Below are 21068 nucleotides of genomic sequence, written 5' to 3'. Positions count from 1 at the left end.
GCTTACAGTCAATTCTTTCACCCCTATCCAGACCTCAGGAAACCACTGATCTGCTATGATTACAGAATTGTTTTTGCTTTATTCTAGAACATCATAGGAATGGAATCATACAGTAAGTACTTTTTTGTGACCCTCTTCTTTTGCTCAACACAATTTCTGTGAGATTCTTCCATTTTGCTGCAGCTAGCAATAGCTCTTTCCTTTGTATTATGGAGTAGTATCCTGTGTATGGATATCCCATGTTTTGTATACCCACTCACCTACTGAAGGGCATTTAGGTTGTTTCCAGTTTTGGGCTATTTTGAAAAAGTTGCTCTGAACATTCTTGCACAAATCTTTGTATGGACATATGTCTTCATAACTCTTGGGCAAATACCTAGGAGTAGCATTACTGAGTCGTAAGAAATTGTCAAGTGGTTTGACCATTTTATGCTTCCACTAGCCAGGCAGGTGAGTTCCCGTTGTTCCATAACTTACTGGTAGTGTCTGTCTGTTTTATTTTAGCAACTCTGGTGGATATCAGTGATATTTCCCTGTGATTTTAATTTACATTTTTCTGGTGACTAATGATATTGAACATCTTTTCATGTGCCTTATTCATAAATCTTCTTTTGTGAAGTCTGTTCAAACCTTTTGCTGATTTTTCTACAGGGCCGGATATCATCTTATTATTGTGTTAAAAGAGTTCCTTTTACATTTATATATATCTTTTATCAGATATATGTCATATAAATATTTTCTTCCAACTGTGACTTGTCTTCTTTTCTTAATAGTATCTTTCAAAGACCAGAAGATATTAATTTTAATGACATGTAATTTATAATTTTTTTGTATGGTTAGTAGTTTTTGTGTCCTATGAAATCTTTGCCAATCCTCAAGGTCACAAAGGTTTTCTTCTGTGGCTTCTTCCAGAAATTCAATAGTTTTCATTTTTGCATTTAAATTATTGATCCATTTCAAGTTAATTTTTCTGTATGACTCTGAGGTGAGAGTTAATTTTAATTGTTTTTCATATGGATATCCAATTTTTCCTGGTTATTTGTTGAAAAGATTATCCTTTCTCCCATTAAATTATCTTGACACTGTTGGAAAAAAAAAACAATTGGCTACATAAATGTGGGTCTACCTCTGTTCTATTTGGTTCCATTTATCTATCTGTTTAAGCTTATACCAATGCCATAATTTCTTTATCATTGTAGCTTTACAGTAAGTCTTGAAATCAGGTTGTGTAAGTTCTCCAACTTTGTTCTTCTCTTTCAAAATTGTTTTGGCTACTGTAGATCCTTTGCACAGTCATATAAATTCTAGAATCAGCTTCTCAGTTTCTACCAAAAAAAAAAAAAGCCTGATAGACATTCCATTAACTCTATAGATTACTTTGGAGAGAATGGACATCTTAACAATATTAAGTCTTCTAATTCATGAACATGGTATATCTCTCTACTTATTTAATTCTTTAATTTCTCTGCAATGTCTTGTAATGTTCAGTGTACTGGTCTTGCATATTTTACGTTTCATTTATCCTTACAACTTCATGATTTTTTATATTATAAATGGTGTGCTTTTATTACACTGTCCAATTGTTCACTGCTATTATATAGAAATAGAATTTTGCTATATTGACCTTATATCCTGAGAACTTATTAGTTCTAGTGATTTTTTTTTTTTGGTAAATTCTTTGGAGCTTTTTACATACATGACCATACTGTTTATGAAAAAAAGATAGTTTCACTATCTACTTTCTGATCTGCATAGCTTTTATTTATTTATTTATTGGCATGTGGGATCTTAGTTCCCTGACTAGGGATTGAACCCATGCCCCTGCAGTGGAAGCATGGAGTCTTAACCACTGGACTGCCAGGGAAGTCCAAATTTTTTTCTTATCTTATTGCAAATGCTAGGATTTCCGCTAGCAGGATGAGGAGTTGATATCCTTATCTTGTACCAATCTTAGGGGAAAAGTGTGTTCAGTCTTTTACAAGTATGATATTACTTGCAAAAGTAATGAAGTATGATATTAGCTTATGTTTGTCATGGATGTCCTTTACCAGAAGGAAGAAGCTCCTTCCTATCTCTAATTTGCTGAGAATTTATATTATGACTGAATTTTGTCAAATGTTTTGTTCTGCATCTACTGGGATGATCACAGTTTTCCTTTTGTAATGTATAAATATGGTGACTCATACTGATTGATTTTCTAATGTTCAACCAACTCTGCATTCTTATGATAAACCTCACTTGGTTATAATGTACTATCCTTTTTACATAGTTAATTTGCAAATATTTTTAAAGGATTTTTCCATCTATGATCATAAGGGATACTAGATTAGTTTTCTTTTTGTAATAACTTCGATTTTGGTATTGGGGCCATTCCAGTTTCATAAAATTAGTTGGGAAATATGCCTTCTTCATTTAATTTCTAAAAGAATTTGACTAAGTATCATTATTTCTTTGAGTATTATTTTTTTCTTAAAGTATGGTAGAATTCACCAGTGAAGCCAGCTGGGCCTGGAGTTTTTTTCCTAGGAAGTTTTTAAATTACAAATTTATTTCTAACTAAACATTCCCCTGGACAAGATGATCACTAAGAAGTACCAAGCTTGAATATCCCAAAATACTATATAAGGATGAAGTGCATAAACTACTGTTTAATTTTAAAATTTACACATTTTGATAAGCAAGGTGGTTTAAAATATTCACGAAGGCCACAGATTACCCACAATTATGAAAAATACCATAACATGTTCTATTGTGTCCTAAATTTAATATTTGCGAGTTTGTGAGTTAGATGACATGTGCACATGCTGGAAAGGTTTCTTTCCCTAATGTGTCTGGTGCCTATAAAACTGGTCTCAAACATCTGGAAAGATTGGGTTTACAAAATAAAGATGGAATAAAAAGGAGTCCACAATTAAATAACATGTTCAGCAATTGGGTAATCAGTTCACAAACTTGAATTTCCCTGATGTATTGTTGAACAAACTGCCTGAAGCAGATTTTCACATCTACTTTCTGAATGTTTTCCATAACTGAGAAACTCATATGGTCTCTTTTTCTTTTTCCTGCCTCCTGGGGATAGAAACTTGGCAACTGTGCTTGGGGTATTTTAATCAGGTAAGTTTTCCTGGCTCTTCCTGTTAATCACAATGAACAGCACAGCATAGCTTTTGCTTGCAATATGAAACAGAGTATTATACTCAAGATGAAGTTCATAACCCTTTATTAGTCCTTTCCCCTGTCATCTCTCCACTGAATGGGAGCTTTTTTGGCAAGAAGCATGCTGAGCCCCAGAGCTAGCAAACTGAGACACATCGTTTCCTTCACTAATAAAGCAGGCAGTGCTAACTAACTAAGGTCACCACCATCATCATTCAGGATGCAAACAACTGTGGCTGGGTTTATTCGGCAGGGAGAAGGAAAGGTTCTCATAAACCTAGCAGGCTTAACGAGATCTTTAATGCCACAGACTTTTGAGACAGCATCTGGAGTCCAATATCAAAATAGCTGGCTGGGGAATTTGAGCATTTCGGGTTTTTACTCTCTCTGCACAGTGCCTGTGGGGAGGATGGAATTGAAAAAACATCAACTTTCCTCTTTATCTCTGCTCCCTGTCACGGGTAGTACCTGACCACTCTTTAGCAGTCTTCTTTGTTTCTTAGTTAAAAACCCTAGCAATAAAATAAAGAAAATGGAACCAAATACTAACTTAAAAATAGACAAAAATCTAATTCAAACAAGCAGCCAGGACCCAAGGCAATCACTAAAAGAGGATGCCTGGAAAACAGAACGCTCACTGCCAGGATGAGAATTGTCTTTTCCTTAAGCTGTAGAAGTTCCCACTGTCTCCTTTCCTGTCTCTCTCTTTGTCTCACAAAGAGACATTATTAATGGGATATACAAGACTAACAAAAAATTAAGTTTCTATTTTTACATGAGACAACACCTAAAAACTCTAAGAGTCTCCTGGAAGCGTTACACAGTTGTAAGAAGGAAGAGGAAGAGTTGCCATCAGACAGACATGGGTTCAAACCTTGATTTTACCACTTCAAGTTCTATGATGTTAGTCAATGTGCTTAAACTCTTTGAGCTTCAATTTCCTCATTTGTAAAAATTCTGGTTCTACTAACAATGAAAGGGAATTACTGCAAGAATTCAATAACATACGTAAAACAACAAGCATAGAGATGATATATAATAATTTGTTAATATATGGTAGACATTTTTATTATTATCTGATTATCCCCATTCTCCTACTTAAACCACTTGACTCTGTATTAATCAATGGACCATCAAACAAATGTGCATTGGTCACTTACTGTATACCTAGTACTTAAACATCAGCAAAGAATTTAAAATTTCTAGTTCACAAGCCTTAATGGTACAAACATTTATTGAGCACTTACTCTACACCCAGCACTCTCTGGGCACTGATTTACTTGTATGATTTCATTTAATTCCTAAAGCATCTCTTTGTGGTAGATAGTAGATACTATTAACTGCAATTCTTAAATAATGTTCATATGCTGTAATTTAGAGATCTCAACACTCTAAAGGCAAGAGAAGGAAAGCTTTATTTTATGATTTAGAACAACTTTGCAGAGTACTAATTATAACATATGGCAGAGGGATACACTTAACCCTTCATCTCACAGATCAAGGATGCTGAAAAGTTTGAATGATTTGCTCAAAACCATGTAGCAAATACATTCTTAATTTTTCTTGTAGGTTATCAGATCCTGTGATCAGATTACCAGATTGTTCCTAAAGAAATTCTTTCCCTGAAAGAGATATGAAGCAAAAATAACAAAACATTAACACTGGTTGATTTTGCGGTTGGAGACAAATATTTGTAGCTTTTTCCCGAGTTTTTCTGTACCTTTAAATTTTTTGATTAAAAAGACTGCCTCCCTTGCCCATGTACTTTCATTTACAAAGCAGTTATATCATCAACCTTTATACATGCCAGGTTTCTAAAAACCCTAGGCCTCAAATTTTTCTTTCCTTCTTTTTTAATGACAGTAAGGCAAAACAAAGTAATTTAGGTTAAATTTCGCAGGTAAAAGATGTATGCAATTCTCTAGAAGTCTTGGCAGTTCCTTCATAATTTAATTCTTCCCCTAATGAACTACATTCTGTAAATCTTAAAATAATGGAAGGTTCAAAAACAAAACAATTTTTTTTCTGCCCGTGCTGCGCAGCTTCCAGGATCTTAGTTCCCCGACGAGGGACTGAACCTGGACCCTCGGCAGTGAAAGCACGGAATCCTAACCACTGGACTGGCAGGGAATTCCCCCCCCAATTTTTTTAAAACAAGAAATAATAAGATCTCTAATGCCTCAACCTTCAAAAAGGCCTCTTCATCAAAACAGAAGCAATTCCACATCGCTTGCTTCACCCCTTGATGCAGAACACAAATATGTGAAATATTTTTCTTCATGTCATTTCTGTATACAAGGACAGCATACTAAGACAGACATCATTTTCCACAAAGATCCAAAGAGAAACACACAGTAGCTTGAAGTTTACAACTGGTTATTTAGAGCTGGTCAAACAAGACAAGTGTAGGGCATTCACTTTCTATTACAGCAGAACTTCCAAAAGTTAGGCGATGTTGAGAAGTGAAAGAGATTAGGACAGGAGTTCAGATAATGATTCACCAGACGGTCAGGGGGTCAGTGAGCAAGGAGGAAGGAATGGAAGTGAGGGAAGCTCCTGCTCTGGAACACAGGCTGTACACTAACAAATGACAATGCTTTAATACTATTTCTGAATTTGGGCTGCTGGGTTTTGGTTTCAGGCAACTGTTCTTATACAGCTATTGGAAGATTTTTGGCTAATGAGTTAATCGTGTTGTCAGCTTCCATTAACTTGGCAAAATGAAAATGACTTGTAATTATTCCTCACTGCTTTAGCTTTCAGAAATGGCTATGAGCTACTTCATTTGTCACCCACAAAAAGATTACTGTCTCCTGCCAAGATCAGCACCAGGGAGTGTCATTAATAGCGCTGCTTTGATAAAAACCTGGGCACCACATACCCCTCAGGCTCAAAACAGAGCTCTGTGTCTGGCCAAGTGTGAATTTAGTAGACCCTTCGAATGTGAAATGCAATGAATGAGGTTTTCCCTTTTTCCACCGTAAGCTTACACTTCTTGGAGTCACCACTTTCTTGGTCCTAGAAGAACTACCACAGTTGGCCAAACCATCTAGAACCCCAAATAACCATAACTTATCAGCCTGCTGTTTCGGTTCTCACACTGTGTTTCCGTATTAACTCTAAAACTACGTGGATGATTTTTGGAGACACTGATGCTAAGTCTGAATGCTATTACAAACCTGTCAAAACACATTCACACACTGCCTCACTTCCTCCTCTCAAAATTCAAATGAATGCCTACAACTCATCTCTGTCACCCCCAGCCTGCTCCTCGCACCCATGTCCCCTGTCTCCAGGGGGCCATCTCTACCCATTCTGTGGGTCAAGGCACAAACCCAGAAGCCATCCTTGATTCCTCCTTCTCTTGACCATCATCCAGTCAACACACGAGGCTGCTACTTCCTTCTGGTTCCACCTCCTAAGCTCAGGTGACCATCACCTCCCGCCTGGACCACAGCGGCAGCCTCTGGGGACCAGACCTTAGCTTCTCCACACAATAGCACTGCCCTACTTAAAACTTTGCTGACACTCCACTACCATTAGGTCAAGTCCAGACACGTATAAGGCCCTTCACCACCTGAACCCTTGCGCAGCACTCTCCCCTGTTCTTTCCTTACTAACCTAAACGCATCACTGAACCTCTTGGATCTTGCTAAGCATGACAAACTTTTCCATACATCCATGCTGCTACTCTGACTTAGCCTCCACTTAGAGGTTATCTCCCACAGGAAAGCAACACAATACCCCCCTACCCGCACTTCCCACCCTACCTAAGCCAGGTTATAAACCTGTCCTGTGCGTCCCCACAAAACCCCGAGTTCACGTCCCTTATTCCCTACTGTCATTGCCCTACTTGTCATTTGTCTCCATCAGAGTAGAAGCAAAGTGAGGCAAAGGATAATATTTTATTTATAACTATCCCTAGAGCCTGGCTCTAGTGCTCAACATATGCTTCTTAGTAGGTGCTCAATAAATGTTTCTTGAATCAATAAAGGCATAGATTTTATTCAATTTTACAAATGAGAAACCCGAGGCAGAAAGCAGTTGAGGCACTTACCTAAAGTCACAGCCTAGTTGAAAGAAGAGCTGAGACTAAAGCCTGAGCCTCGTGAATCCTGGCCCTGCAGGAGACAGGCCACCATATTTCACTGGTTCAAATTTCGCAGACTGAACAAGCCAGTGCAATAGAGGATGAATATTGACAAGTGGAAGCGAATCTGAACGACAGCTTCCCCTATGACCCACACAGAATAAGCATCACATTCCACAGGCCTTCAAGCCACTGCATTCTCAGACGGATGCCCAGCTTTTCTGGCAGCCATAAACCTGATTTCAAAGGCTGTATGCCATACCTTTCTCCTCTGTCACATGTCGAAGTAACTTCTCAAGTTCAGGAAGTTTCAGCAACAAGATGCAATTCGGAAACATGTCATCCATCACAACTTGTTCCAGGGGCTGAAACTTTCCCTGAAAAAAAGACTTTAGTCAGTCAGGATGCAAGTACTCCAGTCAACAAACTCATACATTAAAAAAAAGAGACAAAGATATATAACCTCATAGCTGGACCTTTAAACTAAATTCAAAGTCACTTGTTCCACCTAAGGATTCCCTTAACGGGACAGGCTCCAGAACTGACTCTAGGCTCCCTTTAGGAAGCTCTTGAAAGCGCCTGGGTTCCATCAAGTGGCAAGAAATGTTTTAATTTAAATGTTCTCTTTTTTCTTCAGATAGTAAGAATAATTCACAGGTTTCCCAAGTTACTGTCTTTAGATTCCTACCTTAATCTATATTCTTCCATGATCACCCAATGTGTTAAATATTTAACTACTTTAAAGTAATATTTTACTAATATGTAATGGACTACCACACAGTATTGACATCATCATTTCATAATACACTAATGTTTCATTCTTGTTTTCTTTACCATATATACATAAAAAGGTTTTGCAATAAGAAATTTGTTTGAATATAAAGTTAATAACAGTTGGGAGAGCTAGACAGAAGAATTATTTTTACTGACGTTAAAATAAATCATGTTTAACAAAGAATGGGTCAACATTTTGAAAGTACATACTAATATTTTTTTAATTAAATAGGAAAAGATCACATCTAAAATGTAGGGGAGGAAATATCTGAATGCCTCATGGGCTATTTTAAGGGGCACTTTAAGTATCTGAGAAGAGAGGGCAATGGTTTATAGTGAAAGCCAACTACCACCATGAGCTTCATTCTGCATCTGCCTCCCTGAACCAGCCACAGCACCCCCAGAGCCTCCCAGAGGGCCAGGGTGAGGATTAATTCACCAGAGTCAGGGTCTTAATGGGAAATAGGCAAACAGTTCCCCCAAATGGGGGGAGGGCCTTTAAAGGTACATCAACACAGGTATTGATACTAAGGCTGGTTGGTGGCTTCCTCCCGCTAATGTATCCTAGAAACAGCAGGAACGGGAGCCACCTGAAGTTTCCACCTTCTTCCCTGAATACTTCTAGGGCCTTCCTGGTAAGGACTAGAACCGTTTCTGCTCCTTAGAGATACACGGCTCACCGGCCTCACTGCTCGCCGTGCCCTAATTACAGCGGCTACCGCAGTAGCTTCCAGGTAAGGGGAAACATGATTAAGGAATAAAACTTCACTAATCCACAATAAAGAACACAGAATGTAGGAGAGGAGGAGAATAAGAGACGACAAGGTGCATCAGGAGAAAGCACCACCTAAAGTTTTAAGTCAGTTTTATTACTCTCAGTATTTATCACAAATAAAGCCAATATAAATACAAAACACGAGTTTTGGAGAATGGATCTAAGTACTCAGTGAGAACCCATAAGCACTTAAACTATTTGCAGACATGAGAGTGCAAAAATAAGATTCCTCTAAGTGTTTAAATAACACCCTTCCTTAAAGTTGTCATTTCGAAGATTTTCAAGCTGTGGTTGGTGGATCCCTGGGAGATACAGTACCCCTGCAGGGGGTCCACAAGCTCCAAACTATTTTCAAGCTAAGGCTACAACGCTACTTGCATTTTCACTGTGTCAACATTTGCACTGATGATTTCAATGCAAAGGTGGGTAAAAGCCTTGGCTCCTCAGCACCAGTCAGGGTGGTACCAGCAAACCGTCCAGCAGCCGCTGCACTCTTCACCGCCATGCACAAGCAGGTAAAAAAATCCCAGCTGCACTTAAGGATTTCCTTGATCAAGGAGCGAAAGCAATTTCTTTTATTTAAATCTTGACCTTGGAGTGCAAGTAGGTTAAATGCTCTGTGTGATGAAAGTCAAGTGTGGCTGAAGTACTTCGGCTGTCGCCGAGGCTCAGGAATCATCTCAAGGAAAAGCGCTGTGTGACTGTCCGAGTTGCGAGCAGAACTAGCTGCCTTTTTCTCAATTTTTTACCCAAAAGAACCACTATGAACTATGGTTATTCAGACTTGGGTACTGACAGCACATAAATGAAGTGAACCTGTCACTTCAAGGGAAAGATTGACAGTGCTTGTAGCCAACGATAAAATTTGAACTTTAAAGCAAAAATTAGAATTGTAGAGAATTTGTCTGCCACTATGACAAGCTTCCCAACACTCAGTTTTCTAAAGAGATCACTGGTAATATTAAATTAACAAAGGTGTGTGTGTGTGCGTGCGTGTGTGTGTGTGTGTGTGTGTGTGTGTGTGTAATAAGGTGTGTAGACATTTGGAAGACCCGCATAATTCAGTGAGACAATATTTTCCAAATGACCAATGCATGATATTGCAAAGTAATATGCGGGAAAGATCCAATAGATTTTAACGTAAGAGAGTGTTAAAAACCAGACAGCAGGCCCAAAATGGAGTCGTTTGTGCTAAGCCCAAACAGAGACTTAATTTAATTAGTTTCAGCTCACCCAGAAGAGGAATCTTAAACCAGCCAATCAGTAATCTGCTAACGAGCACTAGCCAGGTCATTTGCCTGATAGACGCCAGGCATGCCCTAAAGAAACGTGACGTTGCCACAACCAATCCCCCTTTAGTCTAGTTGAACTTTCTTGTTCTTATTCCCTTCTGGCTGGAAAAGTTTTTCATTTTGTACAGTTCCCTGGAGCTTCTTTCTGTCTGCTAGAATAGATGCTGCCCAATTCGTGAATCATTCAAGAAAGCCAATAAGATCTTTAAAATTTACTCATTTGAATTTTGTTTTTTAACAAGAACACGGAAAGTTCATTGACAGGGTTTCAGATTCCACATTGCAACTAACTTTTAAGAAACCACCACTTGTTGGTTTTTGGAGTAGTATCAAAGCAGAGTATCCACAACTATCTAAAAGGCTAATATACAATTCCTTCCTTTTCTGACCTCACATGTGAAAGGCTGCATATTCTTTACACACTTCCACTCAAACAGTGTATGGAAACAGACCGAATGCAGAACAAGATGTGAAAATCCAGTTGTCTTCTCTCAAGCCAGACATCAAAGAGATTTGCAAAAATGTAAAACAGTACCATACTCCTCACTGACTTTTACTGTTTGTTTCATTAGAAACATGTCATATGTTAATATATAATGGGCTTATTTTTATTTTAAAAATAATAAAATTATTTTTAAATTTCTCAGTTTCAATTTCTAATGTAGTCAATATTGATAGATAAAACACACAGGAACAAAAAGTTCTTTGGGATCCTTAATAATTGTCAACTGTAAAGGTATCCTGGGACCTCTGGCTGGAACTATTACTATTAATAAACTCTGTCTTATATCACAAAGGTAAATTTTACTCCATCTGGGATTCCTCAACTACAGCTTCCCCATTAAGGAGCTTTTGCTGGACACACCCCCAGAGTACCTGTTTCACAGTGTCTCACACAGAAGAAAATGAAAGACGATAAATCTTCTTTATTCTCTTAAGGCCTGAGGTCTTAACATTTGTACTGTATTTCAAAACTAATGAGTACGTAATGAGAATTTCATTGTTAGACTTTGTCAAACAAGTAAGGCAGATAACACAAAGGGTTAGGCAGTTCTCAGGACTCGTTGGTGAGCTAGTCCAAGATCACGATGCTGGATCTCAGGTCTGCCGATCAGTGCTCTGATCTGTACCAGCACAAGTGATATAGGTGTTGTATACCAACCAAGTTAAACCTGAACTGTGGGGAGTCTACATTTGGACCATTATAAGGAGACAGAGGAGATCATGTTAAAAAAAACAATCTATTCTGTTTCCCCACTGTTAATATCCCAAACTGGGAAACTCACCTCTCTATCAGCCTTTATAAGGTAGTGGAGAAGCAGAAACAGAGGGTCCATGGGTGTGGCAAAGTGAAGAAGACCTCCTACAGATTAAAAAGAGAATTCAACAACATGGAAAGACAACTTAGTTATTTCACCTTAATCCCAATGTGGGAACCATTCATTGAAAAATATATGTGAAATTCCAAATTCAGAAGCTCCTCCTACACAGGCCCAAGATTATGTGATTCTCTCAAAAGGCAGAACATGGTCCACGAGATTTCACTCCAAACAGCTTCAAATCCCTGGTGTGGAGAGGACAGCCAAGACACTGAACTTGATCTTTAACTTTCCATTTCTTTTTTAGAAATCATTTTTAATAGAGGCCCTCCTCTCCCCACCTCCCACCCCCTGCCAAAAAAAATAGCAGGGTTCGGGGGAATACAGACAGAATGTGAATCAGGCAAACATTAGGAAACCTGTATAAGTCTATCAACAAAGCTGCAGTAAAATGTAATTTCCTGTGCTTTTGAGGACGAAGCCATGGGAAAGCAATATTATTCCCTCTGTACGTGGCTTCTCCTATGGGCTCTGGGCTCACAGCTCTGAACTGTCAATGACTCAAAGCTCAGAGGTCGTTACCCACTCCAGAAACTACCCCATCCCTCCTCCCAAAGAAAAATGCAAGAGGGCAGAAGTCTAACAAGACTGAGCATAAGAAACTGGAATCTCTGCAGTAAGATGAGTGGTGCTCTCCACACTGAAAGGAAAAAAGGCAAATCAACTAGGCTGCCCGCGCCCCACTCTTCTCTACCACACTCCCCTCCAAGCGTCCCAGAGTCCTTCTTCCATGGAAATGAACCAGAAGAGGTATTTCATCAAAAAGAACAATAAACAATTCATCTCCAGGCTTATTAATTTGGTTTCAGGAAACATGTACTGACTTTTATTCTCTAACAGAGCAACCTACCTATACAGCCAAGAAATTCTAACCGTAAATTATATACTTGAATCCATTTCACAGTATGTTGAAAAAAAATTAAGGACGTAATTTTACATGATGACATTAGTTAATTATTATTTTTTTAAGTAGAAGAGAAGTTTATGAAACAACCTATCAGAAGCTCTAAGCTCAGTTTATATGAGGCATCCATTATATTCAGAAATTAGAAACAGGTTTCTTGTCTGAAAACAATATCCTGGTAGCCATTCTTAAAAACAGCTCTTTCTGGGCTTCCCTGGTGGTGCAGTTGTTGAAAGTCCGCCTGCCGATGTGGGGGGACGTGGGTTCGTGCCCCGGTCCGGTAAAAAAAAAAAAGCAGGTAAAAAAAAAAAAGCAGGTACCAAGTCAGACAGTCCAGGAGAGCTAATCAATCACTGCTTCTGAATATTTTCCAGTTTCATCTGATATTACTGTGTCTCTCCAGCCAAACTCAAAGGCAAGTATACTACATTAGAAGTGGGAACTCTCATATATTGCCAAATGAAAAATAAGAAAAGAGAACAATAAAAAGGAATGTATACTTGGCACCTACCAGGCTAAATACACAGTCTACCACTGCATTTCGGCAACTGAAAACCACTTCAAATCTTCTCATGCACACAGGTATATGAAATTCAACACCAGCAATAAACTCTTCTTCTGTATGCCTTACAAGAAACGCAAAGTGGCCTTTCTACCTTAGCACTAAGTGGTGACGGTCAACAGAAAGCAGAGGGCTTAGAAAGCAATGGAAAGCACTCTCTGCAAACAATGAGAGACAGAGGGACAGAGGGAACTGAGATACCCCATGACGCACCCTCCCACTCTCACCCAGAACTGTCAGGGCTACGTGTGGCATCCTTTTTCCTTCAGAGTCAACACTGAGCCCCAAATCAAAGGAACGCTCTTAAAAGAAATAGAAATTGGGTGTTGGGTGTGTGTGTTGGGGGCAGGTGGGGTGGCCATAGTAACTTATATGAGAAAGCATTCTCTTCTCTTCTCTTCTATTTTATTCTAGAAGCTATATCAACATCCATTTGCAAGGAAATAAGATGTTAAAAACTTGAAGATCCTCAAAAATGGATAAGAGCAAAGAGTTTCCAGTGAACACAATGTGCACTCCATAGTACAAAAGTCATCTGACTCGGGGTGTGTCAGTGTTTTAGGAGAAAAATCAGAATTGTTAGTTAAAAATTTCCTACCATCTAAGACACACAGTTATTGATCTAAACTTGTTTAAATCTTTCCTTTCTCCTTGATTAAACCCTGCTCTGACGCCAACAAAGAAAAACCCATGGACCAGACTCCAAACTGGGCAGACAGATGTGAAGGATGGCAAAGTCAGGGTATGTGTTAATGTAAATATATACACTAGTCACTTACCTGATTGAACTGATTCATTTATAAACCAAGAATGGTGTTTTTCCTTGAAAACTTTTATTTCAAACAGCTGTGGTAGACACACATTGAACAAGTAAATGGCTCCTTCCCCTGTTAAAACAAATCTGTTTTTTATTTGTAAGTTTTCACACACACACACACAAATATCAAAAGACTATCTAATAGTTCTGAGGAATGTTCCTAATATGAACATAAACATACATAGATATAGTCTACACAAAGTGACTCCAAGGAACGCTTGTAGCTATTACATACAGATGCTTGTTTTCCAACTGTATAATCCTCACTGAACTTAGACCAATAAACACAGAAGTACAAATCATTTATCTTAACTGCTACAGAGCCTCTCATTGAGTCCTCTATCAGATCAGGAAGGAAAACCCATTTTTAAACTACCCAAACCTAATGGCTCAGCCAGATGAACTGAGTTGGCCTGTGGGCCCTGTCTCCAGGGCGGTGTACAGCCTCCCATACAGAGGGCGGGAGACAGGGCCTGCACACCTGAGGCGAGCTCCACAGGAGAAAGGCCAGGGCCCTACAACAGCAACGTGCTTTACGCCATGAGGAGTGAGGAAAGCCACACCCAACTGGATGAAAATTTCCCTTTCTTAAAACACCAAAAAAAAAAGGAAGTTAGAAGGGGGCGGGGACTGGGCGCATCTGCATGAATCTGAATGAATCCCTCCAATGCACAAATTTTTTTTCTAAGCATAGCAAAATCCAGGGCCCTGAGTTTGAGTCTATCTCAACTACATGCTGGGCGTGAGCCCTTGGGGAAGCTATATAATCCTTTCTGTACTTCTCTCTCCATATCTGTAAAATGCGAGCAATACTGAACCTACCTCAGTATTTTCTTTATAAGGACTGAAAAGATAGAATACGAACACGTAAAGCTCCTAACACAGCACGTTAGTAAGTGCTCGGCAAAAGTTAGCCTTTATTTCTCCATAGTCAGTATAGCAAAATGTTGTCCACGGACATTTAGGTGAAATGAATTTTACAAGAAGCCTGACCTTTTTTGTACCTTCCTTTTGTTAAATGCTTTACTGATAACTAAAACTTCTCTTGAAAAAACATTTCTCACCTCATCTTAGTCTTCCATATACCTAGGAGTTCCACATAATATAACTGACCAATTACATTCAATTTCATTTTGAGGAAAAGAAAACTGGAGGAAGCCGGAATTTTTGCCTCTCTTGCTGTTTCTATTTATGTGTCTTTGCAACAACAATAACAACACGGCACTGCTCACTGGATTTCTCTTGCTTTCACTATTCAGTACGACAGTCACCAAGAGGATGCTCTAATTTGCCAAATATCAGGTATCTACTCAAAGCCTTATAAAATTAATAATAACCTTGTAAATCTTATAAAATAAACTAATGGAGAAAAATTTCACACAGAGATAAACAGTATCACCTATATTACTATATACTTAGAGTGTATTTTAATATTTTTGCCTAAAAATTATAAGACAAAGCAAAATACACTGACTATAAAGGTAAAATTGTTCCTGATAAAAAATGTATCTCCTCAAAATACAATGTTTTTAATGCAAAAAAATCACCCCTTGACAGGAAAATATATATATACTACTTTTCGGTCTGAACAAAATAAGGAAAGTACAGCTAAAAATGAAACTATTCAAAATCTTGGCATGTCCAGTAAAAGCCTTCCTTTTTTTTTTTTATAAACTCTGGTTATTTATTTTACTTTATAACATAAAATGAGTATAAATGGAGGCTAATATTGGATAACTACTTTAGGAAAAGTTGGCTTAAAAAGGCCAAGGAAAATTCATCTGTTTTCAGAGAGAAATCAAACACGCTCCATTTTTTTTTTGTTTTGCCATCATTTCTGATGAATACAGCTCTATGGATTAAATTTAAGAAGAAATAAAAAAACGTTTAAGTCAAGTGAATTATCTTAGAAGACTGGTTATGTCATTAGCTTGCTTCTGTCACCATGTAATGCTATCCTACCTTTAAAAGCTATTCAGGAAGAACAAACATACAAAGACAAATAAATATACACACTTTTCAGCTACAACGTTTTAAAAATGTTCAAGTTACCATTATCAGAGCGGGGGGAGGGGGGCAGGAGCGCTTACCTGAACACGGGTTAACCAGTTTTACAAACATAAGCCCACTTTTCATCTTCTTTGAAGCATCTTTTAAATACTCTGAAAAGAAATGGTGAGTTTGTAAAATTAAAAGACATCTGTTTTGTTGCTCACTTTACTTACTTTACTCTTTTTCTTTCTTCTGTTTTTACGATTTTTCTTCCTAAAAATTTTAGCTCTCTTCTATTGCTTATAAATTGTGTGATCTTATGCAAATTATCAACTTCTCTGTGAAGTGCAGTGGAATTTAAGGTAGTTTTAACTTACTTCTTTGAGAAGTCTGAGGAGCAGGGCTCAGAAGGGTTAAACCTTGGCTCAAGCACCCGACAGCTCTGTCACCTCAGGCAAGGGTCCTCATGTCCCGTCTCAGCCGTCACATGTATAAAATGATGATGATAATATGTACACTTGCCTTTCAAAGGATTAAACTAGCTAATTTGTTTAAAGTTCGTATATTCAGACAAACAGAAATAATAAATAATAAGTGATAGCTCTTATTATTTTTTTTATTGTTACTATTATTAAATAGAACATTTAAAAAATCAATATGTACTGGACATTCATGTTTTTTGCCCCTAATTATGATTATCTACTCATGTCCTCTGCCCATTTTTCTAGTTGAGCATTCATCTTTTTTTTTACTACTGTATTAGGAGTCTTTACACAGTAAGGATATCAAATCTGCTTTTAATGATATTTTTTTGGGGGGTGGGGGCGACGGGGCGCACCATGTGGCTTGCGGGATCTCAGTTCTCAGACCAGGGATTGAACCCAGGCCATGGCAGTGAAAGCCCCGAATCCTAACCACTAGGCCATCAGGGAACTCCCTGTTTTTAATGATTATTTCACCACTTACGAGATGTAAAATCTTTGTGTAATCTCATCAATAACTTCCTTCATGGTTGTATCTTTTGTGTTATACTTAGAAAGGCCTTCTCTCCCTCAAGATAATGTGAATTGCCCATATTTTCTTCTAGTACTTTTAGATTATAGTTAACCTATTTGGAATACATCTCTGTATAAGATATGGGGAGGAGATATCCAACTTTAATTTTTTGCAATGAGTTGTTCAGTTGTCTCCATGCCATCTAACTGAATAACCTATGCTAAGTGTTTCAAACACATTTATGAGTCTGTTTATGGACACTGTATTTTGACCCATGAATCTGTGGCTATATTAGCATTAGTACTTCAATATTTTAATTATTGTAGCTTTAAAATACATTTTAATATCTGGTGAGTTAAGTCCTCTCATTATGTTTCCTCCATGATATTTTAATGTCAAAGTTTAAATCATATAGATTAAAACATAAAGACCATGACAATTTTATTTATAACATCCTCATACATTTTGAGTGGCATATTTAAACCCATTTAAAGAATCTCTCTCCAAAAGGAACCAAGGGACTCTGATTAATAAGGGAGCAGAGCAACAATCTACCAAAGAGTAAATCAGAAAGCTCTGAGGAAGGAAGGGAACTTACAGTCACCTTTATTTTCTACAGCCCCACTCCCTTTACCCCACTTCAGATCTTCATAAACTTAAATATAGCAAGCATGTTTAGAAACTGGCTTACTGATAAATGGTGTAGGTACAACTTTTTTCTCAATAGTGACATTAAATATATAAAGAAAAAAACCCCTAATTTTGAGATTTTCACTTGCAACCAAATGGAATAACAGAAACCCAATTTAACAGCCAAAAAACAAAAATAAAAAGGACAAAATATGCAAAACAACTATTTTCAATACACTGAGGTTGAGCCATGCAGGACAGTTATCTGAGAGATGGGAAACAAATGAGGTGAGCCCTGTGATCGCCCCAGCTTACTGCCTTGAGACAGTTTCCAGGCCACGGTGCAGAATAGGAGAACCCAGGTGAAGCCTGGCTGACTCCCTGAGTTGTAGAGATGGAGCGGAGAGTTCTCAAGACACCGTGGCTAGAGTTCACAGGTCAGCATGCAGGAACTGAGCAACAAAGAGAGAAAACCCCAGAGATCAGCAAAGAGTACTGCTTGAGTAGAGTATTCAACAGAGTACTGATCAGTGCATGCACGTGATGAAACTACCTAAGGGCAGGAGAAAAACCAGCTGAACAGATTAGAGGAAACAGTATCCCACATGCACTCGGGGCCCTGCACTGGGCCTATTCCCAGGCAGACTGGAAAACCTCATAATTCAGAGGACACTGGGTACAGTACTCCAAAGGGTCTTGCCTCAGTGGTAGGGGACAGACTAGACTAAATGTTGCTCCAGTCCCACCGAACTAATTTTAAAAGCAAGACCTAAAAGAATCAAACTGTTTCCAAGTACCTCCACTGTGTCCCAGAGTGAAGCTCAAGATTATTTATAGGAATACAAAAATATTCATCTGCCAAAAAGGTAAAATTCACAATGTCTAATCAAATATTACTAGGCATTCAAAGAAGCAAAAAAATATGACCCATAATGAGAAAAATAAATAAATCAATTATTGAGAGGGGGTACTGATGTTAGACACAGATGTTAGAATGAAGAGACAAAAGGATTAAACACAGTATTCCTCATGTACAAAAAGTTAAGTAGAGACACAGAAGATTTTTTAAAAAGACCCAAGTTGAGATAAAAAATACACCAGATGCGATTGATGGTGGAAGAAAAGATTAATGAAATTGAAGACATAGCAATAGAAACTATCTAAAATGAAAACACAGAGAAAGAAGAATTAAAAATAAAGTATCAGCAAACTGTGGGACAACTTCAAGCATCCTAATAATTTATGTGTGAATTGGAGCTCCTGAAAGAGAACAGGGGGGAAACAGAAGAAGTATTTGAAGTATGGCAGAACAGTTTTGAATTTGATGAAAACTATAAAACCACACATCCAAGAAGTTCAATAAACCCAAAGCACAAAGAAACAGGAATAAAATTATGCATCAGAATCAATAGTTCAAAACCAGTAATAAAGAAAACATCTTAAAAGCAGAGAGAAAAAAATGACATCATGTACTGAAGCACAAAGCTAAAAATGATAGCAAATTTCTTATTAGAAACAATGCAAACCAGAAGACAATGGGGAAACATCTTTAAAATACTAAAAGAACACATGATGAACCCAGAGAAAATACCCTTGAAAAGTGAAGGTGGTCAATAGATTCTTTCAGAAATACAAGGGCTGAAAGAAATAATCACCAATGGACCCACATGACAAGGAATGCTAAGGGAAGTTCTTCTGCTAGAAGGAATATGAAACCCCATGAAAATATGAATCTACACAAAGGAATGAGGAACACTGGTAGTGGTGACTGCAGGGGTAAAGAATTTTTCTTACTATTTAAATATCTTTAAAGATCATTGACTAAACAAAAATAACAATTTAGTGCAGGGTTTATAACATATGCATAAATAAAATATATGACAATAATAGCATAAAGGCCAGGAAGGGAGAAATGAAAATATACCATTGAGAGTTTCCTATACTATATGTGGAATGGTGTTATATCACTTGAAGGTAGACGTAATCATTTAAATATGTGTACAGTAAACCCTAAAGCAGCCAGTTAAATTACAAAACAAAACAAAATGCTGTTACTAATACGACAACAAAGGAGATGAAATAGAATCATAAAAAGCACTCAATTCAAAAGAAGGCAGAAAGGGAGTAAAAGAAGTACAAAGGGGCTTCCCTGGTGGCGCGGTGGTTGAGAGTCCGCCTGCCGATGCAGGGGACGTGGGTTCGTGCCCCGGTCCGGGAAGATCCCACATGCCGCGGAGCGGCTGGGCCCGTGAGCCATGGCCGCTGAGCCTGTGCGTCCGGAGCCTGTGCTCCGCAACGGGAGAGGCCACAACAGTGAGAGGCCCGCGTACCACAAAAAAAAAAAAAAAAAAGTACAAAGAACAGATGAGATAATTGAAAACAAATAGCAGAATGACAGACTCAAATCTAACCATATCAATAATCACATTCAATGTAAATGGACTGAACATCCCAATTAAAAGAAATTGTCAGACTAGATAAACAAGTAAGATAAAATTATATGCTTCCTATAAGAAACACCATTTATATATAAAGATACAAGTAGATTAAAAGTAAAAGGAAGAAGATAGAGTGTGCTTATCATGCTAACACTAATTAAAGGAAAGATGCAATGGCTCTGTTAATAACAGACAAAGGATATTGCCAGGGATGAAGAAGGTCATTTTATAATGATAGAAGGGTCAGGAGGAAATAATCCTCAGTGTTTACAATCACACACACAGAGCTTCAAGATACACAAAGCAAAAACTGATAGACACTTCTGCCCCATCTCTAACCCCTGGCAATCACTAATCTGTTCTCTATCTCTAAAATGCTGTCATTTTGAAAATGTTATATAAATGGAACCATACAGATTCAATTTTAAGAAATCTTTTAAGACTTTCCTTTCTGCAACTTATAAAAATGTAAAGGATAAAGTTTAGCACTGTTAAAAACTTGTCCACAAACTAAAACAGGTTGTGGTCTTCTCTCCTTTCCCTGCCTGCTGTTTCTCACTTCCCAGCATCACATTTCTTCATTATGTCTCAAGGCACAGAAAAGGTGACCTCTCTTTTTTCAGCAATACAGCCTTTACTTTATTTCAGTATGACAGTAAATCTTTCAACTGTAACTTGGCAAATTATTATTGATTTCTGTTTTTCTTTTTTTTAATAGAAAACTTTGGTTCTAGTGATCCTTGCCAGCTCTTCCTCCAGCTTTCCCATTCCTCCAGAGCTTAAAATAATCAAACTTTACAAATATCCAAAATCTAAAAAAGATATTTTTAATAACTATTCAAGGAAAGCAGTGTTTCCATTTTTCCCAGGAAGAGCAGTAAGTCCAGAGGATTAGCTACAGCCTAAAATGTCAAACTATGAGAACTTTGGAATTACTAAGTACAAATAAATACTGACATTAATGTGTTCTGCTGCAAATGCCAGTGTTCTCTGAAATAGGCTTTAAGATATATTAGTGTAGATAACACTGAAATGTCTACGTAACAGGGGAAAAAAGTCATCTTTTCTCATATAGAGCCTACAAAACAACTAGCTGTTGGACTCAACCTTTCAACACAGAATTCCAAGTGAGATGCTATACTCTTTAACACAGCATGCATTTCAAAATTCATCTCTCCTGCCCAATTCATTCATTCATTTGTTAATTATTGATTAGTAAAAACTGACCCAGCCTCTACCCATGGGGAGTTTTCAGATGTCCCA

The 21068-nt window shown here is 37.8% G+C and overlaps 1 protein-coding gene and 1 long non-coding RNA gene across 14 annotated transcripts in view; one reads left to right on the top strand and one right to left on the bottom strand.

The window, feature by feature from the left end:
* RNASEH2B (ribonuclease H2 subunit B) overlaps positions 1–21068 on the bottom strand; it is an 84774-nt gene that overhangs the window by 42788 nt on the left and 20918 nt on the right. For all 13 annotated transcript variants that reach the window (XR_003434768.1, XR_003434769.1, XR_003434770.1 and 10 more), the window contains 4 exons: positions 15840–15911; positions 13712–13819; positions 11374–11450; positions 7509–7623 (listed from right to left, as the gene is read on the bottom strand). Coding sequence is in view for 7 of the 13 variants with exons in the window: in XM_027116374.1 (XP_026972175.1) it covers positions 7509–7623; positions 11374–11450; positions 13712–13819; positions 15840–15911 (372 nt within the window). In the remaining 6 variants the exon portion in view is untranslated. The remainder of the gene's footprint in view (positions 1–7508; positions 7624–11373; positions 11451–13711; positions 13820–15839; positions 15912–21068) is intronic.
* LOC113625645 (uncharacterized) lies at positions 1855–10729 on the top strand. Its single transcript, XR_003434771.1, has 2 exons — positions 1855–3114; positions 8646–10729. It is a non-coding gene; the product is annotated as an uncharacterized LOC113625645 (long non-coding RNA).

This window comes from Aethalodelphis obliquidens, unplaced genomic scaffold (assembly GCF_003676395.1).
Source record: "Aethalodelphis obliquidens isolate GAN/ISIS:26980383/991018 unplaced genomic scaffold, ASM367639v1 scaffold16, whole genome shotgun sequence".
Taxonomy (NCBI): domain Eukaryota; kingdom Metazoa; phylum Chordata; class Mammalia; order Artiodactyla; family Delphinidae; genus Aethalodelphis; species Aethalodelphis obliquidens.
Note: the sequence above shows the minus strand (reverse complement) of the source record. Positions and strands in the feature narration are given on the sequence as shown.